General features: G+C 43.6%; 1 protein-coding gene and 1 long non-coding RNA gene across 4 annotated transcripts; one reads left to right on the top strand and one right to left on the bottom strand.

Annotated features, from left to right (window-relative positions):
- Nucleotides 1-3,468: 3,468 nt before the first annotated feature.
- On the bottom strand, nucleotides 3,469-12,324 carry LOC123388341. Of its 2 annotated transcripts, none has more exons than XR_006602904.1 (3): nucleotides 12,235-12,324; nucleotides 8,625-8,774; nucleotides 3,469-3,813 (listed from the first exon to the last, which is right to left on the bottom strand). It is a non-coding gene; the product is annotated as an uncharacterized LOC123388341 (long non-coding RNA). The 2 variants fall into 2 exon arrangements; XR_006602903.1 differs by lacking the exon at nucleotides 12,235-12,324 and adding an exon at nucleotides 12,032-12,126.
- On the top strand, nucleotides 12,217-27,834 carry NDUFAF1 (NADH:ubiquinone oxidoreductase complex assembly factor 1). 2 transcript variants are annotated; one of them, XM_004751131.3, is made up of 5 exons: nucleotides 12,217-12,334; nucleotides 15,990-16,638; nucleotides 20,623-20,808; nucleotides 27,002-27,076; nucleotides 27,600-27,834. In XM_004751131.3, exons 2-5 carry the CDS (start codon nucleotides 16,066-16,068, stop codon nucleotides 27,747-27,749), a joined length of 984 nt encoding a protein of 327 aa, XP_004751188.1. In that variant the 5' UTR covers nucleotides 12,217-12,334; nucleotides 15,990-16,065; the 3' UTR covers nucleotides 27,750-27,834. The 2 variants fall into 2 exon arrangements, with proteins under 2 accessions (XP_004751188.1, XP_004751187.1); XM_004751130.3 differs by lacking the exon at nucleotides 12,217-12,334 and adding an exon at nucleotides 12,444-12,775.
- Nucleotides 27,835-27,993: the final 159 nt, after the last annotated feature.

Genomic DNA, 27,993 nt, shown 5'->3' with positions numbered 1-27,993 from the left:
ATTGGATCTTAGACTATTCTGATAATTATCCTGGCCCTCAGCTTTCCCTGCCCTCCCACTACAGGTGATGAAGCCCTCTTCATATGCCTTTAAGGGGGCCCTCTGGCTTCCACATTTGGTTTTCAGTCACGGTGACCCAATTTCACTATTCTTATAGTTACTCTGGCCCCTATATTTATTTGGTACATCCCACCAACTAGTACATTCTCTTCTGCCAGTATAGTATCCCTATTCACCAATGATAAAATATTTAACAGTTGGATCACCAGATCTTCATTTCCAGCTGTGTGTTAAGTGACCTTGCTTCTATACATCCTTTCATTGCCTGCTTTCTTGGATCAATCCCAGTACCAATCGTTGTAGGTTGGGTTCTCCAAGAAGCAGACTCTGAGATGGAATTTAGTGTGCAGGATATTTACCAGAGAGTGTTCCTGGGAATTGACAGCCACAGAAGGAGAGAAAAGTGGGAGAAGTTGAGCTGTAGTGTGTACCTGACAAGAGTGTCAACTAATCACATGGGTAATCCGAAGCCAAAATAGATGGTCAGTTGTCCCACACTGCGCTGAAATGTTCAGACCTTTATCGCCCTGCCTCAGTCATTCATTAGATACAGGCCATGTGGGAAGGCTGTGACCTTGAGCACAGGGTCTCTCTCTCTGTAGTTAGCTGGATGCCAAAGTATCTGAAAGCTAAAGGCCGTCAGCTGGGCCAGCAAGTCCTCTTTACTGGATGTCACATCTCTGTGTCCTTCTGGACACTGAGGCACAGAGAGGTTCCCAAGGCCACACAGTAAGTAATGAAACGTATCTGACTCTAGGGTGGCGCTCTTAACTGCTGTCAGCAATTCTGTGCCTCTCCCTGGTGTGGCAGATAAGCAACTCCAGCCTGCTAACCTGGAGCAACCAGGAACCAGCAGGCAGGAAAGAACTTTAGGGGAAGGCAGGTGCAGGAGCAAGATCATGAATGTGGTCAAGATGAGGTAGGGAGGTATAAACACAGTAGCCAGAAAGGGGGGGCAAGGCAAGGGAGAGAGTTATTTTCTTCTCTTTTAAGATTTATTTATTTATTTGACACAGAGAGAGAGATCACAAGCAGGCAGAGGGGAAGGGGGAAGCAGAATCCCCGCTGAGCAGAGAGCCCGATGCGGGGCTTGATCCTAGGACCCTGAGATGATGACCTGAGCCGAAGGCAGAGGCATAACCCACTGAGCCACCAGGTGTCCATCTTTTCTTTCTTTAAAAATTGCTTGCTTACTTGATTGATTTGAGAGAGACAGACAGAAGGAGAGTGAGAACACACATGCACATGCACCCCTGAGCAGGGGTAGGGGCAGACTCTTCCATGAGTGTGGAGCCCCAACACAGGCCCCATGGGGGCTTGATCTCATGACCCTGAGATCATGACCCGAGTGGAAAGCAAGAGTCGGACACTTCACCAACTGAGCCACGCAGGTGCCCCAAGGGAGAGTTTTCTGATGCTTTTCCAGAGCTGCAGGATAGAGGGGCCCTGAGCAGCTGCCACGTCCTGTCCATCACCCTGGCCATAGTCTCCCGGGAGCCCACGAGTGACTTTCCAGACTTTCATAGTTTGGAGAAAATGTCACTTCACAGCCTTCAAATCCATCTACATTGAGACCCCTGTTCTCCACACAGCCCCCTTAATCCCAGAAGGTTTCCCCTTGTGGGATGAGGCTTTACTGCTTGGCTGACACAAGTATTCTTGGCAAACATACGTCTCATGGTAGGTTGTTAGTCAGTCTTATAAACCATGCTCTTTGGTTAGTAAGAAGTGGCTCCTCAGAGTCTGGTCACTTTTCAGTAATGAACTGAGCAGCTGACTTTGAGTAGAGAAGAGAGTGGCAGCCTGGGGAGACTCTGAACTCAGTGTTCCCCAGGCATAATACCATGCTTTTGTTGCCCAGCTCCTTCCTTTTTCTCTCTGCCTCTTACCTCTCTGCCTTGGACTGGGTGACTCTACTTTTCAACCCAAAGTCATCCCCTAATGCCCCACTGTGAGTATGAGATCATATTTTCCTGCCCACTACTCTCATGTACTTTGTGTTTATTACTACTAGCGGATGGCGTGGTAAAACTCCTTCGCTGCACTGTGCTGTTGTTGTGTGGGGTTTTTGTTGGTTTTTGTTTGTTTGCTTGAAGAGGAGAAGATGGAATACAGGAAAAAGAGGAGGAGGGAAAAAAGAGGAAAAGATGAAATCCAAAGGAGAGGAAGAAGGTCAACTCCTGCTGTGTGGAGGGCAGAGCTTAAGACCAAGGTTTCTTTCAGCGTCTCCTCTGGGGCCTTTATTCATTCAACAGGTTTGTTTGGATGCCAGCAAGTGCCACACATTTCTAGATTCTGTTCCCTTGAGTAAAGTATAATTTGGAGAGTTGGGTGGAGAATGTGAGGTGTATTTCAATCACTCGCAGGCCCTTTTAAATTTATGTTTTGAAGTACAAAATTAACACATGCCTGTTGTAAATAACAAATTCAAATACAGCAGTATATTTCCTCCCAGAGAGGAAGCTCTCACCCTCATACTCCTTCTCTCCCAATCTCACTCCCTAAGAGTAACTGTAGGACCAATTTGATATCTATTGTGCCAGAACTTTTGGGACACATAGGTAAACACATCCAAAACCAGAATTGGGTAATGTGTATTATCCTGTAATATAACCTTTCCCAGCAGTGTTAGACTGGCTTGACAGCCAGCCCTAGGGGTACATGGGGGTCTGAGAAAGCACCTTGGGAGACTACAAGGTAATGTCTACCTCCATCTGCCTGCGTGCATGTATTAAGTTGCGCATGTCCAATGGGACCTGGGCTTCCTTGCATGCAAGTGTTCCCTCTGCTAAGTGAGAACTGATTTTCAGACGTTATGAAGACAGCCCTATCTCTGACCTCTCTCAGTATAGCTGCATGATTCATAACCTTTTGTTCCTACCTCAGTACACATAACAGATGCTCTCTATATTTGAATGTACATACCCTGAATTGTCTTCCTTAATCAAAACACACACACACACACACACACATACACACACTTCAAGAAGGCACGTCAGAATCCCAGTGAGTGAACAGGATGTTTCCATAAGGATAATCTTATATCTTTTTTTTTAAGATTTTATTTATTTTGAGAGAGAGTGAGAGAGGGAGCACAAGCAGGGGAGGAGCCGAGGCAGAGGGAGAGAGAGAATCTGAAGCAGATTTCTTGCTGAGCACAGAGCCCAACACAGGGCTCCATCTCACAACCCTGAAATCATGACCTGAACCAGCCAAAGCCAAGAGTTGGACACTAAACCAACTAAGCCCCCCAGGCTCCCCTAATAACCTTATATCTTTAAAAATTATTTTTATAAGTTATTTGGTGACTTTTTAAAGTATGATTATTCATTAATTGAGACCTGTATCAAAACTGATTGTGACACACTCAGAAACAAACATGAATACAAATGAATTCCATAATTTAAATTCATACTTTATCAAAAGCCAAACTTGTGGTTTATTTAGCAACACAGGATTCCCTGACTTACACATTGAGGTGTCACACATTCAACTGAGCACCTGCTCAATGCCAGGTACTGAGCCGGGTGCCAAGAAACAGAGGTGAACAATGTACCGTCCATGGTTACGATCTTATGGAGTGGTTATTGAACTTTCCTAAGAAGCACAGCAAAACTTATTTTCACTCAGGCAAAGTCTGTTACTGTGGCTCTCAGAGATGCTCTTGAACCACGGTCCTCTTCTTGTTGGATTAGCGATGCAGGGGGTTTCAATGTTGTGGTGCATCCTTCTCAATAAATGCTTTCACAATACCTGCAGCAGGGAGAGAGAATATCGGATGGTCTTGAAACTGAAATGAAATGCTCTGGCCTGAAATTGATAAATGTCACTTCTCCTAAACCTTTGACAAGAACTAGTCGAATGATTGCCTAATCATAAGGAGGCAGGGAAGTGTTATCCTCTGATGTACCTGGAGGGAGAGAAAAACTAGATTTTGATGAACACTTGAAAATTCTACCTTGTATTAATAATTATATGAATTGATCATAACACATTTCATTTCCTACTGCGGGTTCCAGTAAAAAAACTCTGAGAAAATGCTCAGCCGCTTTCTTCTCTCTCTGCCCTCCCCACACCCAGCAGTCACAAGAATTGTGGAGAATTAGCAGACCTGTACTCAGAGGCCAGTTCTGCCACTCCCGTGCTTCTGTGAAAGTCAGGTCACCTAATCTCTCTGAGCTTCACTCTCATCAGACCTCTGAGGGGCGAAATAGTATCTGCCTTACGAGATTGTGGTAAGGCATGAGAGACATGATATAGTAAATTTCTGGATCCAGGCTTGACTCTGTCTGTGAATTTGGTCAGTAGAAATTGTCCCCCTTCTGTCAGGAACTCTTATATTTTTCTAGATGTAATGTCTGTTGCATAACTCCGTGCCTTTGGGCCTGTGTGCTTCCTTACCTGGACTGATTTTCCTCCTCTCATCTGCCTGTTAAACCCTTATCTTAGGGGCACCTGGGTGGCTCAGTGGGTTAAAGCCTTTGCCTTCGGCTCAGGTCATGATCCCAAGGTCCTGGGATTGAACCCCGAATCAAGCCCCGCATTGGGCACTCTGCTCAGTGGGGAGCCTGCTTCTTTTCCTCTTTCGCTGCCTAGTTGTGATCTCTCTCTGTCAAATAAATAAATAAATCTTAAAAAAAAAAAACAAAAAAAAACCTTATCTCAGTACTCAGATCGCGTCCTCCCTCTAGGAACTGCTCCCCAAGGTGAGCAAATAAGCAGTTACAATACAGAGGAGTGTGGATAATGAGCAGGTATCCTGTAGAGAGCCTTCAGATGTGGTTCGAATCCCAGCTCCACCACTTCATCAGCTATGAAGGCCTGCGACTAGCAAGTGACTTAACATCTCTAAGACTAAGATTACTCACCTGTGAAATAGGTAGGACATTCCTACTTACTTCACAGGATCATTGTGAGGATTAAAAGGGAAAATGCCCCCCAGATGTTAAATTCACTGTCTGGCCCCTAAGTGTTCATGACACCCTTCTTAGCGCCACCCCTGTACTTGGTACCTGCCTCTACTGTAATTTCTCTCGCATTGTGCTGCTCTTACTTGTTTGGTGCCATGCCCTGTGCTAGACTATGTACTTGCTGAGCATTGTCCCAGAGTACAACAATAATATCGAGGGGCGCCTGGGTGGCTCAGTGGGTTAAAGCCTCTGCCTTCGGCTCAGGTCATGATCTCAGGGTCCTGGGATTGAGTCCCACATTGGGCTCTCTGCTCAGCAGGAAGCCTGCTTCCTCCTCTCTCTCTGCCTGCCTCTCTGCCTGCTTGTGATCGAGCCCCGCATCGGGCTCTCTGCTCAGCGGGGAGCCTGCTTCCTTCTCTCTCTCTGCCTGCCTCTCTGCCTGCTTGTGATCTCTCTCTGTCAAATAAATAAATAAAATTTAAAAAAAAAAAACAATAATATCGAGATTTTTTTTCTTAATATCTAGCTTGGGAGTTTTTTTAAAAATCCCAAGGATTATGCTGAACACTTTACATATATTATCTCACTTATTGTTACTGTTTTTTTTTTAAGATTTTATTTATTCATTTAACAGAGAGAGAGAGAGATCACAGGTAGGCAGAGAGGCAGGCAGAGAGGGGAGGAAACAGGATCCCCACTGAGCAGAGAGCCTGATGAGGGGCTCGATCCCAGGACCCTGAGATCATGACTTGAGCCGAAGGCAGAGGCTTAACCCACTGAGCCACCCAGGTGCCCCTCACTTAATGTTAATTAGAAATTCCATCAAGGTCCTGCTACCCGCTAAGGTTGGCCAAGGCTGGACAACACCTCTGCCTCTTTTCTCCCTGCAACTTAGCTGACTGCAGAGCTTTACTCATTAATGTCCTGATACGCAGCAGCTTCAGTGTCCTCTGGTTCTAGGTTTCCAGATGATGCTTTGAAGGTTCATTTCACTTTGAGTAAGGGAACCTCTCTCTTTGTTGTGGCCAGTTCTTGATCTGCTTCACTTTGTTTCTTTTGTCATATTATTTCTGGTGTTTGGCTGCCCTGTGTCTACAAATAGATAAACTGTTCTCCTTGTCTCCATTTCTAATTTGGGTGCCTTTCAGTTTTGTTATGAACAAAGCTACAGTTAAGCTCTGGTGGAGCCCACTACAGAGGAGCTCCTGAGAGGCTAAGAAAGAAGACGGCAAAGACCTGGCTGGGTTAACCTTCCCATAATGCCTCCATCCTCTCTCTTGCCTGCCATTCTCATGGCCTTCCTTCTTGATTTGATCAATTTCCATCCCTTCAGCCTCTGCTTCCCCACTGCTAAGAAATACACACGGGGATTCCTATACTTAAACAAACAGTTAATGAATAGGGAAATGCAAATCAGAACCACTATGAGATACCTCTTCACACACTTTAGGATAGCTCTTATGAAAAAACAAACAGAAAATAACAAGTGTGTTGAAAAAGTAGAGAAAATAAGACACTTGTGCACTTCTTGTGGGAATATGAAATGGTGCAGTCACTACAGAAGACAGAGGGTGATTCCTCAATTTTTTTAAAAATTAATGTCCACATCCAACATGGGCTCAAACTCATGACTCTGAAATCAAGATTTGCATGCTCTACCTACTGAGCCAGCCAGGCACCCCTGATTCCTCAAATATTAAACATACAACTAGGGCTCTCTGCTCAGCAGGGAGCCTCTCTCTCTGCCTGCCTCTCTGCCTACTTGTGATCTCTGTCTGTCGAATAAATAAAGAAAAATCTTTAAAACAAACAAACAAACAAACAAACATACAACTACCGTTATGGGTTTAATACCTAAAAGAAGTAAAAGTAGAGACTTGAACTGATATTTGTACACTCATGTTCATAGTAACATTGTTCACAATGGGCAAAAGGTGGAAACAAGGGGCGCCTGGGTGGCTCAGTGGGTTAAGCCGCTGCCTTCGGCTCAGGTCATGATCTCAGGGTCCTGGGATCGAGTCCCGCATCGGGCTCTCTGCTTGGCAGGGAGCCTGCTTCCCTCTCTCTCTCTCTCTCTCTGACTGCCTCTGCATCTACTTGTGATTTCTCTCTGTCAAATAAATAAATAAAATCTTAAAAAAAAAAAAAAGGTGGAAACAAGCCAACTTGCCATCAATAATGAATAGACGGGGCAGCTGGGTGGTACACTAGGTTAAGTGTCTGACTCTTGGTTTTGGCTCAGGTAGTGATCTCAGGGTCATGGGATCAAGCCTAGTTGTCAGGCTCTGCACTCACTACGGAGTCAGTTTGAGATTCTCTGCCCCTCCCCGGTAAAATAAATAAATCTCAAAAAAGTGATTTAATAGATAAATTAAAATGTGGTAAATAGATACAATGGAATATTAGTCAACCTAATTACGCAGGGAATTCTTTTTTAAATTATTTTTTAAAATTTTTTATTTATCTATTTGAGAGTGAGAGAATACATGAACAGGGGGAGAAGCAGAGAGAGAGGGGCAAGCAGACTCCCTACTGCGTGGAGAGCCCAACATGGGGCTCGATCCCAATACCCTAAGATCATAATCTGAGCTGAAGGCAGATGCTTAACTGAGCCACCCAGTGGCCCCAGAAAAGGCAGGGAATTCCTTTTTTTTATTTTTTAGGATTTTATTTATTTATTTGATAGAGAGAGACACAACAAGAGAGGGAATAGGCATGGGGAGTGGGAGAGGGAGAGACAGACCTCCTGCTGAGCAGGGAGCCAGATGTGGGGCTCAGTCCCAGGACCCTGAGATTACAACCTGAGCCAAAGGCAGAGGCTTAACCCACTGAGCCATCCAGGCCCCCAATAAAGAAAATTTAAAGAAAAAGAAGAAAAGAGGGGGCACTTTGGTGGCTTAGTCATTAAGCCTCTGCCTTCAGCTCAGGTTATGATCCCAAGGTCCTGGGATGGAGCCCTACTGCGTGCTGCCTGCTCAGTGGGAGGCCTGCTTCTCCCTCTCCCACTCCCCCTATTTGTGTTCCCTCTCTTGCTATGTCTCTCTGTCAAATAAGTAAATACTTAAAAAAAAAAAAAATAGGGCGCCTGGGTGGCTCAGTGGGTTAAGCTGCTGCCTTCGGCTCAGGTCATGATCTCAGGGTCCTGGGATCGAGTCCCGCATCGGGCTCTCTGCTCAGCAGGGAGCCTGCTTCTCTCTCTCTCTGCCTGCCTCTCCATCTACTTGTGATTTCTCTCTGTCAAATAAATAAATAAAATCTTTTAAAAAAAATAAAAATGGGACGCCTGGGTGGCTCAGTGGGTTAAGCCGCTGCCTTCGGCTCAGGTCATGATCTCAGGATCCTGGGATCGAGTCCCGCATCGGGCTCTCTGCTCAGCAGGGAGCCTGCTTCCCTCTCTCTCTCTCTCTGCCTGCCTCTCCATCTACTTGTGATCTCTCTGTCAAATAAATAAATAAAATCTTTAAAAAAAAATAAAAATAAGAAAAGAAAAAGAACCTGTCTGTGTTCAGAAATTTATTAAAGTGGCACCAGCAAATGCTTGATCTTCATGCTGCAGATAGGAATAACCCCAAGAGAAGAACAGAAAATTTATTTTGTTTCATAGAAAATCTATGTAGACACTCTCTGTCTTTGTAATTATGTGACGCTTCTTACCTAGTAGTTTGGCTTCCCCGGCAGGAGGGAATGTCCTGGATAGACGGCCTCAGCTCTCAAATCGGGCCCATTTTTTGTTGTAGATGAATAAATGGACATTCTGACTTGTTATTTCCCTTCCTCTGAAGTTGCTGGGCATGAAGTAATCCTCTGAGGAAACAGATAAAACTAAGTTCCTGGACTAGCAAAGCAGAGATCGAACCATGATCTGTAGTGACACCACCGTGATAAAACTAAGTTCCTGGACTAGCAAAGCAGAGATCGAACCATGATCTGTAGTGACACCACCGTGATCCCAGACTCTCCTGAGATACTTCAGTTCCTTGGCCTGGATCATACCCTCATTGTCCTCAGACCTGATGGGACTTCACTGAGAGATGCAACTGTTGAATCCTATTTCAAATAATATTGAAATATTTTTTGCTGACCTGTGCCACCACAGCCCTTCCTGAAGATTTTCACGGAGTTTGTCTTTTGTTTAGCCTCCTGAGGCAGCCCCCACCCTGGGTCTAAAAATTGTGCAGATTACTGTAGAAAAGTTTTTTAAAAAGTTTTTTAAAGGGCGCCTGGGTGGCTCAGTGGGTTAAGCCACATCCTTTGGCTCGGGTCATGATCTCAGGGTACTGGGATCGAGTCCCGCATCGGGCTCCCTGCTCAGCAGGGAGCCTGCTTCCCTTCCTCCCTCTCTGCCTGCCTCTCTGTCAAATAAATAAATAAAATCTTTAAAAAAAAAAGATTTTATTTATTTATTTGACAGAGAGAGAGAGATCACAAGTAGGCAGAGAGGCAGGCAGAGATAGAGGGGGAAGCAGGCTCCCCGCCGAGCAGAGAGCACGATATGGGGCTTGATCCCAGGACCTTGAGATCATGACCTGAGCCAAAGGCAGAGGTCTGAGCCACCAGCCACTGGGCCACCCAGCTGCCACAGAAAAAGTATATTTTAAAGTACATGACAAAAAATCACTACTTTCAAGGTATTTGCTCTCCCGTTTGAGAGAAAAGGCTTGTATGCCTAGAGCAATGAATGAGCACCTTAGTCATGTTTATAATCTAGTTTTCACTTGTACATAAGTGCCAGTGTCACAGTATAAAGCATAAATATTATAGGGTTTCAGAAGGAGAAGAAGGAGAGCAGTCATTATGAGATGAATGCATTAGGGAAAGTTTTTAAGGAGAAGATGGGATTTAAGATGTGTTCAGAATAGATGGAGTCACTGTATCAATTAGGACCTATTGGTTGGAAGTGGTAGAAACCCAACTTAGACTAATTTAGGTAAAAAGAATTTATTGTGCTTAGAAATCAGGGGAAGACTAAATGGCCAAGCCATAGGAAGGTAATAGATACAGCTGGGCCTCAAGAACTACTGGAACTGGCAATATAAATGCTGAATGGTTTTTTTTTTTTTTTTAATTTGACAGACAGAGATCACAAGTAGGCAGAGAAAAGGGCAGAGAGAGAGAGGGCGCCTGGGTGGCTCAGTGGGTTAAGCCGCTGCCTTCAGCTCAGGTCATGATCTCAGGGTCCTGGGATCGAGTCCCGCATCGGGCTCTCTGCTCTGCTCAGCAGGGAGCCTGCTTCCTCTCTCTCTCTCTCCTGCCTGCCTCTCCATCTACTTGTGATTTCTCTCTGTCAAATAAATAAATAAAATCTTTAAAAAAAAAAAAAAAAAAAAAAAAAAAAAAAAAAAAAAAAAAAAAAAGGGCAGAGAGAGAGAGGAGGCGAAGCAGGCTCCCTGCAGAGCAGAGATCCCAATGTGGGGCTCGATCCCAGGACCCTGGGATCACAACCCGAGCCCAGGGCAGAGGCCTTAACTCACTGAGCCACCCAAGTGCCCTCTGAATGGGTCTTTAATCCTGCCATTACTATTTGTCTCTGTACCTTGTTTTTATTTTCTCTTGCTGCAAACCATTTTCCTTCCCGGTATTACCAATCAGCTCCTGAGCTCAGCAGGAGACATCAGGGTTAAAAGGAGTGTTTTCCAGTTTTACTTCAGAAAAACCCTGGGAATAACCTAATCTGCCTGACCACTGGACCAATCAGCTAAAGCAGGAGGAGGGAGTCCTAGAGACCCTTGAGACCAACTGCTGGGGAAGCAGAAAAGGGAGAAATGCTGAGCAGAAACAGTGTTAACTGATGATGAGGAGGAATGAGTGTGGTTTAGGCAGATACCAGTTGGGCTGAGAAATTGAGGGTAAGTATGAGTAACATACATGGAGTAGGGGATTATGGAGGGCTTAGAATTTATGCAGTGGAACATCTAGAGGCCAAAGGAATCTGGTGTTCAGCTCTGGGTGTCATGTGTTAAAGTGGAAAAAGATAAACTGTTGTGCCCAGAGCAGGGCAATCACTAGACTGAATGTCCATTTGTATAAGAGCAGTAGCTATCAGGGTGTATCTGCGTTTGGAGGGAGGGAGTGAAAGCTCGAAAGATAGCAAAGATAGGCTTTAGAGTCAGTGAGAAGAGGTTTAAGAGGTTTTTAAGGCAAGGGTTTCCAGCTTAGAAGGATGTGGGCATTTAAAGAAATGGAATGTAAGAGGAGTTAGGGTAAATATGATCCATTCAGATTCAGACATATGGAGTTTGAGATGCCAGTGCTGTATCCTACAGCTGGAACTGCTGTCAAGAGTTTGGAAATATATGCTGGGATTTACGGGAGATCAAATTGCGCATAACTCATCTGAAACTAGAAAAGAGGAAGGCATAGTCTGGGCTCTAGAGACAATCTGCATTTAACGTTGTGGTAAGAGAGTCAATGGAGGAGGCAGCTGGGGGAAGTTTCGAGAAGGCTAAGGGAACTAGGCAAGTGCGGAGTGTAGCAAAGTCAAAAGCAGGATTTCAAGAAAGAAGAGGTGGCCTGGAAACAAGTGGTGGAGGAAACTTGGAAAAGCCAATTGTGTTTGGTGAGGTCTTAACCTTGGAAAAGAACGGAGTTAATTGTCATTCAGATGTTTGCTGAGAGCTTAATTCCTGCTAGTGCAATGCTAATTGCTAAGGACTGGAGGAAGAGCACCGTTCTGGACCCTAAAAGTTCACGGTGTGGCCGGGGAAGTGAGAAGTGAATGAATACTTAAGATACAATGTTGAAAGTGCTCAAACTGAGGGGTGCACAGGATACAGAAGTCCTGCGGAGTGGGCGGCCTCCTAAAGGAGGCGGGGTTTGCAGTCCAGGTGCCAGGTGGGTCTCCTGAGATTCCGCGTGATTCCAGGGGATCGGGTCCTCTGAGGCCACGGATAGCTCTTAGACGGTTGTGGGGAATGGAGGCCCCGGGTAACCTTGGCGCCCGGGGACGAAAGGATGTTCGCAATATTTGGGTCCTTTTGAAAGGTGCGAGGTAGAGTTTGCAGCCTGAAGGAGGAATGCAGAAAGGAAAGGAGGAAAAAAAGCTTTTCTAAATTCTCCCCTACTTTCTGGGTAAGCAGAAAAGATCCGGAGGGGTGGAAGCCGAGCCCTTTGTCAGGCTAATCGACCGAAAGCTTCAATTCGCCGGGCTCCGGGAACCTTGTTACTCTTCTCCCGCTAGTACTTCGGCCGGAACCCTAGTGCCCTAAGGCCTAGTTCGACGCCGGGCTAGAAAAGCAGATGGACCCGCACGAGAAAAGCGGAGTACCCGGTCGGGAAAAGCGGGGACCCGGTTGGAAGGCGCTGTCGGGCTCCGGCGGGGAGACCAGCGGACGCCGGCGGGGTGTGGGGAGCCACAGCCCTAGCAGGTGAGGATAGAGGGGGTCGCCTCGCCGTGGCCTGCTCCGGACCGCTCCCCTGAATCAGACGGGGAGTTAAAGACCGGGGCTCCAGAGTTTGGGTTTGCGTGTTACTGGCTGTGTGACCTCGTCATTTATTCTTGGAACCTCCTTTTCGTCGTCTCTGTAATCGGAATAATAACAGAACCTCGCAGGGTGGTTGTGAGGCGTCAGTGAACGATACTTGCAACGGTTCCGGGCGCGTGGTCAGCCCTGGATCTACAATCTGGACGAAGACAGCTCTCTTTTAGCTCCGTGGGTAACGCGGCGGTCAAAAATTACCAGTTTCGGCCAGCGGTCATCCAGTTGATGAAGGGTTTTACTTGATGTTCTTTGGTAAAAATACTAAACAAAAATTTATAATTAGCGTTATATTATTAGAGAAGTAACGCACTACTGAGGACTTCGCAGGTACGGTGAATATTGTTACTCATAATCCCATTATCCTGCATATGACTTTAAGCCTTTTTTTTTCCTCCCTCAAATCTTTTTTTGTCGGTACATTTTTATGCTTGTAATATTAGTTTACATGCAATTTTGATTCCTCCTTACTTGCCACTTAGTAGTGTAACCTAAGGATGGGGTTCACAGGAATCATTTTTGATAGTACAAATTCCATTTTATGGAATTATCATTTGTTTCCCAACTTCCTTTATGTGTAGAGGTAAAATTAAACACCATCAGTGAGGAAAATTGAAATATTATCTATGATTCCAGGACCTCAGATCAACTTTTTAATTTTCCTAGTTCTCTCCTTTTTTTTTTTTTTTAAGATTTTATTTATTTATTTGAGAGAAAGAGAGCTTGGGGCGGGGAGGAAGCAGAGGGCAGAAGAAGCAGACTCCCTGCTGAGCAAGGAGCCCAGTGAGGGGCTGGATCCCAGGACCCTGGGATCATGACCTGAACCAGAGGCAGATGCTTCACCTCCTTGAGCCACCCAGGTGCCCCTAGAGTTGGTCTTTTTTTTTTTTTTTTAAAGATTTTATTTATTTGACAGAGAGATCACAAGTCGGCAGAGAGGCAGGCAGAGAGAGAGAGGAGGAAGCAGGCTCCCTGCTGAGCAGAGAGCTCGATATGGGGCTCGATCCCGGGATCCCGAGATCATGACCTGAGCCGAAGGCAGAGGCTCCAACCCACTGAGCCACCCAGGTGCCCCCCCCTTTTTTAAAAAGATTTTTATTTATTTATTTGACAGAGAGAGATCACAAGCAGGTAGAGGGAGAGGGGGGAAGCAGACTCCCTGCTGAGCAGAGAGCCTGATACGGGTCTCCATCCCAGGACCCTGAGACCATGGCCTGAGCCTAAGGCAGAGGCTTAACCCACTGAGCCACCCAGGCGCCCCTATAGTTGGCCTTAATAGAGCTGAGGTTATTGGTCATGGATGTGAGTAGAAGTTAGGTCATGGAGTTGGGCCTTGTGCACTATTTTAGGGGTTTGAATTTCTGTGTGTGTGGGGGGGAGTTATTGCTGACTTATTATAAGGGGAGTACAGTCATATTTAGACAAATTCCTTTTGTTGCCAGGCAAAGGATGGTTTGAGGTAGAGATTAGAGTCAGGGGTGCTTTGGTACTTAAAGAGTGTCTAATGGGCCAGTGACAAGGGCCTCACCTGGGGGGAGGTTAGGAATGAAGATGAAGGATGTCTGAGCTGAGTTTCAGAGGATACATTAGCTAGGCAAATTCCACAGAGGCCCCTCCAGGCCTGGGAGCAGCAATTTGTCAAGGCCTGAAGCTGAGAGAGGGACTACTGGTTGGCACTTGTTGGACTGCGAGTGTTTGTGAGTGTTGGAGTAGAGAATGGGGATGGGACTCAGGTGAGGTTGGGGAGATGAATTTTTGTTTTTCCTCTCTCCTGGTCTTTGGGCCAAGACAGGAGAAAGACAAATAATTTGACAGTGCATATTTTATTTCTTTTAGGGGTGGCTGGAGTAAGTAGGAGAGAGGACTATTTAGCCAAAGTTGTTATTTTATCAGAGCTATAGAACTTACATTGCTGATGTTTTGTTGTTGTTTTTTAAGGATTTTATGTATTTATTTGAGTGCAAGATAGTACACGTGTGAGATAGAGTGAGCGCATGCATGTGTGCCCCCGAGCAGGGGTGGGGGGGACAGAGGGAGAGGGAGAAACTGAACAGGCTCCCTGCTGAGCATGGAGCTGGATCTCAGTACTCCGGGATCCTGATCCGAGCCGAAGGCAGACGCTTTAACCCAGTGAGCCACCCAGGTGCCCCTATTGCTGTTGTTTTACATGTAGAGGCAGGAGCATGTAGTAGAAGGGCTTAAGACTAGGGTTCTGGTCCCAGCTTCCATACTGGTGAGCGTTGTGAGCTTCGGCTAATCACTTCACCTGTTGGTGTCTGTTTCCTAGAAGAAGGAAATATCTACCTGACTTGTCCTACAGGAGTCTTGTGTGCATTCAGTGAGATAATATGTCAGGTGGTTTGAGAGTATTAAGAATGACATTTAAATGTGATGGTATTAGTGTTATTGTTTAGGTTCTAGATTTGGGGAGCTCAGATAGTGACTGAGTCCAATCCTTGCTACTCAAAGTGTGGACCAAAGTGTGGAGCTTTGTAGACATGAAGATTCTTGGGGATGTTATCAGAGAACACTCTTATATCCGTCATTCCATCTGATCTTCAGAAGAATGCCTTAAGGTAGGTAGAGGACACATTAACACAGCCTACCCCCAAGAAATTAGAGACTTCAAAAGATCAATAGCTTTACCTGAGGATAAAGAAGTTGATTAGGTTTAGCAGTCTGAAATTGCCAGTATTCACAATATCATAACCTAATAAGTGGTCACGTTTTCTGACTCCACATACAGTGCACACTATAGTTGTTTTTGTAGATGAAGTGCTAAAATGTCACTTAGCCTAGGTCCCCAGTGAATTAGTTGAATATCTATTTAGGAATCAATGATTTCTTTAAAAATCCAGCATAAAAATTTAAGATTGACACAAGCGGGTTGCCTGGGTCGCTCAGTCATGCAGCATCTGCCTTTGGCTTGGGTCATGATCTCAGGGCCCTGGGATTGAGCCCTACGTCCGGCTCCCTGCTCAGTGGGAGGCCTCCTCCTCTCTCTCCTACTCCCCCTGCCTGTGTTCCCTTTCTCACTGTCTCTCTCAAATAAGTCAATAAAATCTTTAAAAAAAAAAAAATTGACACAACCTTGGGACACCTGCCTTTGGCTTAGGTCATGATTTGGGGTCCTGGGATCAAGTCCTGATTCAGGCTTCCTGCTTGGCAGGGAGACTGCTTCTCTCTCTGCCTCTGCCCCTCCTTCCTGCTTATGTTCTTTCTCTTTCTCTCTGAAAAATAAATAAAATCGCAAAAAAAAAAAAAAATTGACACAACTTTTTGAAGTGTGTAATTGAATTATTTTGGGGTAAATAACTCCGTAAAGGAGGCCTCTTTCTTTCCCTTTTGGCATTTTTTTCTCAAGGTAATTGGATGCTTTACATACTCTGCAAACAATATTCTGCTCATAGTAAGGCCCTGGGTAAATGTTTACAGAATTAGAAAATAAGTTCCTGAATTTCACAATACATGATCTGTGTTACATTTGAAATTGTGATGCATTCATTGCTACCCTGGTAACTGTTCAGTGTCTTTTTTGTTCTAGGTGGAATTGGCCCATTTGCTGAAGTTTCTTTCCCTCATAGCCCAGGGAGAAATTTACATCTGGACTTTATCTTACCATGGCTTTGGTTCTCAGGTTTCTGAATGGCGCTTATATTTTCAGACATTGCCCAAAGCCATATGCCTCATGCCCATATTTGGGTACCCGCTTTGCAGACTATTGTTCTAGTAGTCTTCAGAAGCCTGTGGCTGCTTCTGGTAGAACCTCCTCTCAGAGGAAATCTGAAGGGGATTTGCAAGGACATCACCAGAGAGAAGTTGCTTTGGATATAGCATCTCCTGAAGAAAAGCCTGAAGTTAGTTTTGATAAAGCAATTAAAGATGAAATAAAGGACCATTTTAGGCGTTTGAAGGATGATATTGTGAATCATTGGATAGGCCCTGAAGGCCGCCCTCTGCATGAGGTCTTGATGGAACAAGCTAAGGTTGTCTGGCAGTTCCGTGGAAAAGAAGATTTGGATAAGTGGGTAGTGACTTCTGATAAGTCTATTGGAGGCAGAAGTGAAGTGTTCCTGAAAATGGGCAAGAATAATCAGAGTGCACTGCTGTATGGAACTTTGAGCTCTGAGGTGCCTAAGGATGGGGAAAGTGGCCGCAGTGGGTACTGTGCAATGATATCCAGGATTCCAAGGGTAAGTGAAGCCCCAGAGCCTCAGTTTTTTAGTGAACTTTGGTGAATTTCACTGTAGCCCAAATAGAACCATAGCATATGGCTTTTGTTTCTGTAAATGAACACACCTGGCAGGTCATCTGTGTATGGCGTTAAGTAACTATTGGACACAGGTATAAAGCCGAAGCATAAGGGGGATGTGGTTCCTGAAGAACGGGTACTTGTTTCTAGGCATCACTTTGGGCCAGGGTGGGGCCATTCTTAGTTTGAGGAGTTCTGAGAAGTCAGACGTTTAAACAATGATTTGTGGAGATTTGCATCTTCTCTAATAGATCACAGATCCTGTGATGGTCAGGGGTTCCTTAGGGTAGATGGAGGGTCACCTGTGGCTTTATTTTCTTTAAGTAAACTTTTTATTTTAGAATAGTTGTAGTTTTACACAAGAATTGTACATAGAGTCCAGAAAGTTCCATGTGTCCCTCACCCATTTTCTCCAACTGTTGCCATCGTAACATTGCTATAGTACATTTATCACAACTAAGAAACCAACATTGGTACATACTATTAACTAATTCCAGATACTATTTGGATTTTACCAGTTTTTCCATTTTTCGTTCCAGGATCCCACCTGGGACACCACATTACATCCTTAGGCTCCTTAGTCTCCTCTCGTCTGCGATAATTTTCTAGTCTTTACTTATTTTTCATGAGGATGTGAGAAATCCTGGCCTGGCATTTTGTGGAATACCCCTCAAATCGGGATTTTCTTTTTTTTTTTTTTTCTCCTGGTAGGTCTGGGTTATTGGATTTTTAGGAAGAATACTATAGAGTTGAAGTACCCTTCTCATAACTCTTATCAGGGGCTCGTGCTAGCAACCTGACTTAACACTGATGGGTTCACCATGACCACCTGGCCAAGATAATGTTCCTCCAGTACTCCATTGTTAAATTACTTTTTTTCTTTTTCTTTCCATACACTGTTTGGAAGCAAGTCAGTAGGTGTGTCCTATATTCAAGTCATGGGGTAGGGCATGGGATTAAGTTGTATCTCTTGAAAGGAGTGGTATTTACACAAATTATTTGGGATTCTTCAGAAAGGAAGATTGATTTATTCTCCCACATTTACTTATTTAGTCAGGAAGTCATTTTGTATGGCTCTCAAACTTCCGGTTCTAATCCAGTACTATGTTATTTACTTTGTTGCTCAAATTGTTTTAACTTTGGCCATTGGCAGCTCTTTCAGGTTGGGTTTTGTTCCTTTGACATGCCTCTATTTTTTTGTTTTTTAGCACTTTCTTGCACTACAGGATACTCTAAACACATCTTGTATTTTCTCTGTCCCAACACTAGAATTAGCCATTTCTTGAAGGAGCCCTTGTTTGTTTTTTTGGAGCTGTGGGTGCTTGGGTAGATTTGTTGCTACTGGGTTGACATTACTTCCAGGACCTCTTAGTGGAAACGGCAGGAAATACAAGGATGTGCACCAACCCCATCTAGAGATGTGGAAACATGCCTGTAAATATTTCTGTATCTGTAGTACACTAAATATGAGTTCATGCTGTGCTCTGACTCTAATCCAGTACCATGTGGTTCATCCTGGGCTTCTCCCTCTTGCTTATCTATAATTTCCCTCTATATTAGTGGGAAACCTGTCTCCCATCACTTACCATCAGTTTACCTATGAATTCAACCCCAGGGTACATGCAGAGCAGTTTTAGAATTTTTAACCCATAACTCTGTGAGAAATAAGCTTACCAACCAGAATACAGTGTTTGTATATAGTTTCTTTTGTCTTTAGCCTTATAGTTTCTAATCAGAACACTGTTTTCCACAGTTACTTTGGTTGACTTCTTTGTCTTACCATCAACCTGTGGCTTTTTGCAAATTTGCTGACCAGGTGTTATTCCAGGGCTGCCTGCACAGGCTCCCATGCCTGGCCTTGGCCACAGCCCTTGGATGTTTACTTGGATATTGTGCTCTAAGGAGAATGGCAAATGTTAGGCATAGTCTTAGGCTTCCTATATCCAGATAATGATGAGAATGAAAGATATGTGTTGTTGCAGAGACGTATGCTTTCAAAGATTTTTTTTTCCAGTGCCTGAAATCCACAGAAGAAAATAATTCTGCAGTTAGATACACACTGGGGGGTATTGAAAATAGGTGATAAAATTTATTAAGTGTGCCCTGCCAGTCCTTGTGCTACTTTATATATGTTTATACATAAATGTATATAAATATATACATCTATCTATCTATATCCCTCTCTATATATATTTACATCCCTTTAATTCCTCCCAACTCTCCTCCAAGGTGTGGTCATCCTCATCTTATAGATGAGGGAACTGAGGCTTTGGGAGATTTAGTAACTTGTCTAAGGTTATATAGCTACTTGGGCACCTGGGTGGCTCAGTTGGTAGAGCAACGGACTCTTGGTTTCTGCTCAGATGGTAATCTGAGATTGAGCCCCGCGTGGGACTCCAACCTCATGTGGAGTCTGCTTGTCCTTCTCCTTCCCCCTCTGCCCCTCTTCCACACATACCTTCCTCATGCTTGGTATGTGTACACACTCTCTGTTGTTGGTGGGTTTTTTTTTTAAGATTTTATTTATTTGTCCAGAGACGCCTGGGTGGCTCAGTGGGTTAAAGCCTCTGCCTTCGGCTCAGGTCATGATCCCAGGGTCCTGGGATCGAGTCCCACATCGGGCTTTCTGCTCCTCAGGGAGCCTGCTTCCTCCTCTCTTTCTCTGCCTGCCTCTCTGCCTACTTGTGATCTCTCTCTGTCAAATAAATAAATAAAATCTTAAAAAAATAAAAAAAGATTTTACTTATTTGTCCAAAAGAGAGAGAGAATGTGCACGCACGCACAAGTAGGGGGAGCAGTAGGCAGAGGGAGAGGGAGAAACAAGCTCCCTGCTGAGCAAGGGGCCCAACTCAGGATTCTATCCTAGGACCCTGGGATCGTGACCCATTTAACCCACCAACTTAACTGACCGAGCCACTCAGGTGTCCCACTGTCTTTCTCTCTTTAAAATAAACAAATAATATCTTTAAAGAAGTTATACAGCTAGTAAATAATAGTTCATATGTGAGCACTGCTCTTCTTGAAATCAGATTACCTTTGAGATTGGTATAAATAAACACCTTTGTTAATTAACACTACGTTCCACTTTTCCTGCAAGAGATGGTATAGATAGTTGTTAAGAATACACATTTTGGAGTTAAATGACACTGGATCTGCCACTTCCTAGTTGAGTGCTCAGTTTCTTCATCTGTAAGGTGGAGCACAATGATAGTACCTATCTCATAGGGCTATGAGGATGAAATTCTGCCCTCAGAGTGAGAGCTTAGGGTAAGTTTTCCATGGATAGTAGCTATTTTTATAAAACAGCAGTTTTAAAACTTCACCTCTTTCATAGGTTTTCTGATCTATGGGAAGGCAGCTGTCATGTACACTCAAAATCCATTGCTCCATAGGACCAGGGTAAAAAGGTACATAGTGTAATTCATTTCCATTCATTGATACAATCGAGTGCCTGCCACACGTCAACACTGTCCTGGGCCAATCATGTCTTGAACATAACTTTAGAAACAAAACTGTGTCAATATTTTGTACTAACATAAGAATCACCAGATTTGAGCGCCTGGGTGGCTCAGTGGGTTAAGCTCCTGCCTTTGGCTCAGGTCATGATCTCAAGGTCCTGGGATCGAGTCCCGCATCGAGCTCTCTGTTCAGCAGGGAGCCTGCTTCCTCCTCTCTCTCTCTCTCTCTGCCTGCCTCTCTGCCTACTTGTGATCTCTCTCTCTCTCTCTCTCTCTCTGTCAAATAAATAAATAAATAATCTTTAAAAAAAAAAAGAAAAAGAATCACCAGATTTGTCTGCCTCCTAATGGTGGTAGAAAAGTCAGAAAAATGCCTAGTGGGTCCTTTTGATGCTGCAAAAGATAACGACTCACATTTTGCTTTTGGTGGAAAATGAGATGAATTAATTTTCCTTTCTGTATTGTAGGGCCCTTTTGAGAAAAAGAGGGCTTATGATTGGTCCCAGTTCAACACTCTGTATCTCCGTGTGCGTGGAGATGGTCGGCCTTGGATGGTGAATATCCGAGAGGACACGGATATAATCCAGAGGAAGAATCAGATGTACAGTTACTTCATGTTCACCCGTGGGGGGCCTTACTGGCAGGAGGTCAAGGTAACAGCACAAGTCTTTACTGTGTATGAAAATGAAGTCTTGAGATCATGGTTACGCTGTTGTTTGGTTCATTTGTTTTCCTTATTAACCCTTCTTGGAAGGTGTGGAAAGGGAAAGAAGATAACTGACTTAAGGGTAAGATTTATATAATTGATTTTTTCTTTCATTAATATAAATGCTAGTTTCCTAACCAGTAAATATTTTTAATAAAGTTGTGACTAGGTCCATGCTAAGTCATGGATACATGTCTGCTCTGGGCGCAAGTAGGTGTTTAAATTTCTGCCATATCCTCTCTTCCAGGCAACTCCCTAAGAGCAATATATGCTTCCTATTTCACAATCATGAAATTTTTATTTATTTCTTGGTAATACAATATACAATACTTGGTGAGAAGAAGCTCTGAGAAGTTAAAAAACGTTTGCCTGGAGGAAAATAAACAGAAATTCAGGGAATGAATTTCAACTGCCCATTCTTTTCTTCTGCCTACTGAAAGATTTTTAATCCTTAAACTCAAAAGAAAGTCCCCATTTTGCTTAAACTTAAACCTAAGGGTCATTCTGGATTCTTTTCCTCCTTATCCCACATATAGCCTGTTAGCAAATCTTATCACCTATACCTCTGAAATACACCCCGAGTATGATCATTTCTCACCCATCTCTCTCACTGTCATCCCAGTGCCTTTGGATTACTACAGCAGCTTCTTGATTGGTTTCCTTTGCTCTCTTGCCTCCTAAAATCCACTCTCCACATAGCAGCCAGAGTGATCCAACAGCATAGTGCAGATTACATCACTCACATGCTTAAAACCCTCTGGTGGCTTCCCCTTACAGATTAAAGCCCAAACTCCTTAACGTGGCTTACTGGGCCTATAGTATTGGACCCCTGTCTTGATCCTGCGTCTCCCACCTCCCTCCCTCCTCCATAATGGCCCCTTTCCTGTGTGTCACACCCAACAAGCTCACCTCCCTCTCAGAGCCTTTGCACTTGGGTGTTTATCTCTGGTATGCTCTTCCCCCATAGCCTCACCTGCTTCCTCTTTTCTGTCATTCACCTGTCAGGTCGAAATTCACCTCAAAGACGTCTGATCCCTGTAGCTAGAATTGTACCCTCTAACCCAGTTACTTTGAGTAACATTACCCTGTTTTTTTTTTTCTTTTTTCTTTTAAGATTTATTGATTTGAGGTGCCTGGGTAGCTCAGTTGTTAAGCATCTCATCTGCCTTTGGCTCAGGTCATGATCCTATATGTTTTATAATATACATTGTTCACTGAGTTTTACATATAACTTTCTGCTGAAATATTTTTACATTTTTAATTTCTGCTTAAATTACTATAAAATAAACCAGATTTTAGTTATTTCATCCTTTATTATTGTACATTTAGATTGTTTTCAGAATTTTGTACTGTTGTACCAAACTCTGAAGTAGATAACCTTATTTTCTTAGGATATATTCTTAGAAATAACATTCCTAGAATAAATGATTTATTTTTAAGGCATTTGCACATTGCCAGATTATTCTATAGTATTACTGTTTAATTGTTAACGATTACTTTCTTCCCTGAAAATACATAGAGTCCTAATCTTTGTCTGGAGAGAATAGTTGTTTGCAACAGCTCTCTTTAAATTATTGAGGGAAAGTGATGGGGAAGAGATTTTTCTTTTATTAGAGTATTATTGAAGTACAGTGTTATATGAGTGTCAGATGTGCAACATAGTGATTCAGCATTTATATATATTACTCATTGCTCACCACCTTTAAGTGTAGTCACAAGAGGTTTTTATTTTTTTAAGATTTTAGTTATTATTGGTGCCTAGGTGGCTCAGTGGGTGAAGCCTCCGCCTTTGGCTCAGGTTATGATCTCAGGGTCCTGGAATCGAGCCCTGTGTCGGGCTTCCTGTTCAGCAGGGAGCCTGCTTCTCTCTCTCTTTCTGCCTGCCTCTCTGTCTACTTGTGATCTCTCTCTCTGTCAAATAAACAAATAAAATCTTTAAAAAATTTTTTTTTTAGTTATTATTTAAGAGAGAGAGTAAGCCTGCATAGGCAGGGGAAGGGGCAGATGGAGAGGGAGAAGCAGACACCCCAGAGTGGGGAGCCCAATGTCTCCATCCCAAACATTGAAGGCAGATACTTACAGACTAAGCCACCCGGGTGTCCAAGAGGTTTTTGTTTTGTTTTAGATTTTATTTATTGACAGAGATCGCACAGGTAGTGGGAGAGGGAGAGAGAGAAGCAGACACTTCACTGAGCAGGGAGTCTGATGTGGGACTTGATCCCATGACCCTGAGATCATGACCTGAACTGAAGGCAGAGGCTTAACCGACTGAGGCACCCAGACGCTCAAGAGGTTTTTAATTAAATGTTACTAATTGCTGTTCGGTTGTTCATGAATAAGTCTCCTGTAGTAAATAGAAGTGAGGTGCTCAAATATTTACTCTGATAATGGAGAGAAAACAGGAAAATGATGGAAAAATTATATAGTTTACTGTCACTTGTAGAGAAAGAACTGTGCATCCTTTTCTTTTATAAAGATGTAATTTTCCTTCTTAGCTTTTATCCAGCCAAAAATATCCAGTTCCCTTGGTGTAGACAGTGGTTTTAGAGAATTGTGTCAAAAAGGCAGAAGAGATTAGTTTGCGGAATGGTGTAGTATGTGACACATGACACATGATAAGCAGGTAGCCTTGATTCCATTTCCACAATATGTTTTGAATAATGAGGTAGTCGAACTGCCAAACTAGGATGCAAAATGAGAAACTGATGGCGGGGGGGACCTCTCCAGGTTTGTTTGACAGGAATGAAGGGAGTGGGGGAACTAGGATGTGACCATATATATGTAAGTATGTATGTATTATTGATTTATGACTTATTTATTTACATTTATTTATTCAGATTTATTTTAGAGTGAGTGAGCATGAGCGGGAGAGGTAGAGGGAGAGAGAATCTCAAACAGACTGCGTGTTGAGCAGGGAGCCTGATGCAGGGCTCCATGCAGCACACCACCCTGAGATCATGACCTGAGTGGAAACCAAGGGTCCAGTGCTTAACTGACTGAGCCACCCACATGCCCCTGGATATGACTGCATTTTAATCTGCTGTGTGAGCAGTGTTATCTTGTATAGTGGTGGGTTTGAATCTGAGTTTTTGAGTTTGTTTTTATGTCAACAAGTGCTTTTGGTGATAAATAATCTGAACAGCACATTTTTTTAAACATTTATATTTTTTGGCTCAAACATCAAAATCTAAAGTGATGTACAGTGAGAAGTCTCACTCCCACTCGTGTCCCCATCCACCCTCTTCGTGCCCACCCAGGGTAGGTAGTCACTTTTCAGTAGTTTCTTGAGTAGCTTGGCAGTTACATTATGCAGATATAAGCAAAAATAAGTACTTACTCCTAGTTTCTCCAATTTTTCCTACTCAAAAATAAAAATAGCATGCTTTGGGCATCTTCTGTGCTTATTTTTAAAATTTAAATCCTAGGGGTGCCTATGTGGCTCTGTGGTTAAGCGACCGACTCTTGTTTTCGACCCAGGTCGTGATCTCAGAGTCATGAGATCGAATCCAACATCAGGCTCCCTCTGCTGGGTGTGGAGCCTTCATAGGATTCTATTCCTCTGCAACCCTACCCCTCTAAAAAAATAAATAAAATTTAAATCCCAGAGAGCTTCCATATCAATGTGTGGAGTTACTCTCCTTTTTTTGTTATTTTATTTGGTATTTTTGGTTCCATGGAAGTCCTCTAGTTGATTCCTCTATTAATAGATACTGGGGGGGCGCCTGGGTGGCTCAGTGGGTTAAGCTGCTGCCTTTGGCTCAGGTCATGATCTCGGGTCCTGGGATCGAGTCCCACATCAGGCTTTCTGCTCAGCAGGGAGCCTGCTTCCTCCTCTCTGCCTGCCTCTCTGCCTACTTGTAATCTCTGTCTGCCAAATAAATAAATAAAGTCTTTAAAAAAAAAAAGATACTGGGTTGTTCCCAGTTGCTATAAGTTTTTTTTTTTTTTTTAAGATTTTATTTATTTATTTAATAGAGATCACAAGTAGGCAGAGAGGCAGGCAGAGAGAGAAGGGGAAGCAGGCTCCCCGCTGAGCAGAGAGCCCGATGCAGGGCTTGATTCCAGGACCCTGGGATCATGACTTGAGCCGAAGGCAGAGGCTTTAACCCACTGAGCCACCCAGGTGCCCCTGCTATAAGTTTAAAAAAAATTTTTTTTGAGGTGTTACTCTTTTAAAAAAAATTTTATTTTTAAATATTTTATTTATTTATTTGATAGAGAGTAAGAGACGGAACACAAGCAGGGGAAGTGGGAGAGGGAGAAGCAGACATCCCGCTGAGCAGAGAGCAGAATGCATGGCTCGATCCCGGACCCTGGGATCATGACCTGAGCCAAAGGCAGAGGCCTAACCCATTGAGCCACCCAGGTGCCCAGAAAAAGCTGTATCTTTATGTATTTGTCAGAGTTTATAACATATATTCCTAAAAGTGAAATTGGTTGGTCAGAGTTCCAACGTTTCAAAATTTGCTAAATACTGCCATTAGTGGGACACCTGGGTGGCTCAGTCGGTGAAGTGTCTGCCTTGGGCTCCAGGCTTGATCCCAGGACTCCTGGGATCCAGAGTCCTGGGATCAAGCCCAACATCAAGCTCTTTTCTTTTCTTTCTTTTTTTTTTTTTTAATTTGTCAGAGAGAGAGAGAGTACAAGCAGACAGAATGGCAGGCAGAGGCTGAGGGAGAAGCAGGCTCCCTGCCGAGCAAGGAGCCTGATGTGGGACTCGATCCCGGGACGCTGGGATCATGACCTGAGCCAAAGGCAGCTGCTTAACCAACTGAGCCACCCAGGCGTCCCTCAAGCTCCTTTCTTGACAGAGAGCCTTCTTCTCCCTCTGCTTCTGCCTGCTGCTCCCCCTCCTCATGCTGTTTCTGACAAAAAAATAAAATCTTAAAAAAGTAATTGCCATCAGTTTTCTACATAAAACATTGCCATAAACTTAGCAACTTCAAACGGCCCATGTTTATTAGGTCACAGTTCAATAGGTCATGAGTTGGGCTCGATATAGCTGGGTTCAATGCTCGGGGCCTAGAAGGCTAAAATCAAGGTTGTCAACTGGGCTGTATTCCTTTCCAGAGGCTGTGGGGAAAAATTCACTTAAAAGTTCATTGTAGTTGTTGGCCAGATTCAGTTCCTATGATTATAGGACTAACATCCTGCTTTCTGTACTCGTTGTCATCTGAGTGCCACTCTCAGCTCCTAGAATCTTTCTGCAATCCTTGTCATTTTGCTTCTGCCCTCTTCAGAGCCAGCAGTGAAGAATCTGCTCCCAAGAGTTGCTTTTAACCTCTTTTGCCAGTCCTCCTGTGGGCTCAAGTGATTAAGTTGGGCCTTCAGAGGATAATCTTCCCTATATTAAGGTCGGGTGCTTTGGGACCTTCCTTATGCATAGTCCTTTCCCAACAGCAGATGTTAGGGTGAATACCTGGAGGGTGTGTGGGTATAGAAGGTGGAAATCTTGGGGCCATCATGGACTTCTGCCTCCCAGTTGCAGGCTACTTTCTGAGTCATGCCAGTCTTTATGCCTACCAGTAGCATACAAGTGTGCCCATTTCTCCCCTTCCCCATGTTTCCATTGATTATTAAATCTTAGTCACCTGTGAAAGCTTTGTAGATACTAGTTTTTGTCCATAAATGTTGGAAATATTTTTTCCCTAATTTATCTTTTGCCTTTGCTGTCAAAAAATTAAATTGTACTCTTACCATTTTTCATTTGGGATTTCTGGCTTAGAAAGGTTTTCATCTAACACTTAATACTTCAATTAAAAAAATATATCTATGATCCAAATGCCTGGCCACTTGTCATAACTGTGTAAATTAGAACTATAAGATTAGAATTAAAGAATGTTAGAATTTGGGTGCCTGGGTGGCTCAGTGGGTTAAGCCTCTGCCTTCAGCTCGGGTCATGATCTCAGAGTCCTGGGATCGAGTCCCTCGTTGGGCTCTCTGTTAGGCGGGGAGCCTGCTTCCTCCCCTCTCTCTCTGCCTGCCTCTCTACTTACTTGTGATCTCCGTCTGTCAAATAAGTAAATAAAATCGTTATAAATAAATAAATAAATAATGTTAGAATTAAACTATCACTGCAGTTCCATACAGATGCTTCAGTTGCTTGTATTAGCTCTGAAGTAAATAGTTTCTCTTTTCAGATTCCTTTCTCCAAATTTTTCTTCTCTAATCAAGGAAGAATTCGGGACGCCCAGTACCAGCTTCTGCTTGACAAGGTAGTATTTTCCTGTACTTTAACTCAGAGCTGTGATCTTTAGTGAAACGAAACTCCTGTGAGGATTTCAAGTCCATTTTTGAGGGTTGGCAAATGAAGGATGAAAATTCTTAACAAGGTCACCCCTGGTATTCCACACACAGACTGACTCAGACCTGTTCTATGAACCAAATCCATGCAGGAGGACTTGTAGTGTGGTCATCTTTTCAGCTTGCCTATATTTAATTGAGCTCCAAAATAAGAGAACAGTATTCCAGTTCAGGAGGACTTCAAGGATCCTCCATTAGATATCCATGCTGTCCTTACCAGTCTTAAGTGGCACTATTTTAAAGAAAGGTTAGAGGAGTAGAAAGAAAATCAGCCCTTCACTTCCTTGTACGATTTGCTATAGCATAGAACTATGGTATACTTGTTAAGGCCTGATAGTGTAAAGACCCAGGTATATTAATCACCTTATGGAACTTAAACTCCAGGAACAATGTCAATGTATGAGATTTTGATCAGTTTCTCTATTTTAAATGTAGATCTCTTCTATTGGATTCACCTTGGCTGATAAAGTGGATGGTCCATTCTTCCTGGAAATAGATTTTATTGGAGTGTTTACAGATCCAGCCCACACAGAAGAGTTCGCCTATGAAAATTCTCCAGAGCTTAACCCAAGACTTTTTAAATAGAGATGGTTATTTTGTAATACCAGACTAAGAGTAGCAGTATCCATGATGACCAAGACAAATAAAGTATTTGATGGCTTTCATCCAACAGCTGGTATGTATTCCCTGAGCCAAAGGTAAATGCTGTTGCCAAGAGGGGCCACACAGGGAGACGCAGCATGAAACTAGATTCTAAGCTATAACTTGATGCAAGTCATGATGTGGAGGTACTATGTAAAGAACGTAACTGTTTTGGGTTAAAATGATT

This window comes from Mustela putorius, unplaced genomic scaffold (assembly GCF_011764305.1).
Source record: "Mustela putorius furo isolate JIRA1106 unplaced genomic scaffold, ASM1176430v1.1 tig00003898_pilon_pilon_pilon, whole genome shotgun sequence".
In the NCBI taxonomy this organism is placed as follows: domain Eukaryota; kingdom Metazoa; phylum Chordata; class Mammalia; order Carnivora; family Mustelidae; genus Mustela; species Mustela putorius.
This window is presented reverse-complemented; position numbering and strand designations above follow the sequence as displayed.

Bases quoted from the DNA above. Each gene is read 5' to 3' on its own strand.
- NDUFAF1 (XM_004751131.3), top strand. From the start codon at position 16,066: ATGGCTTTGGTTCTCAGGTTTCTGAATGGCGCTTATATTTTCAGACAT. The intron at 20,809-27,001 runs GTAACAGCACAA...TTCTCTTTTCAG, and splicing joins CTTACTGGCAGGAGGTCAAG to ATTCCTTTCTCCAAATTTTT. The intron at 27,077-27,599 runs GTAGTATTTTCC...TTTTAAATGTAG, and splicing joins ACCAGCTTCTGCTTGACAAG to ATCTCTTCTATTGGATTCAC.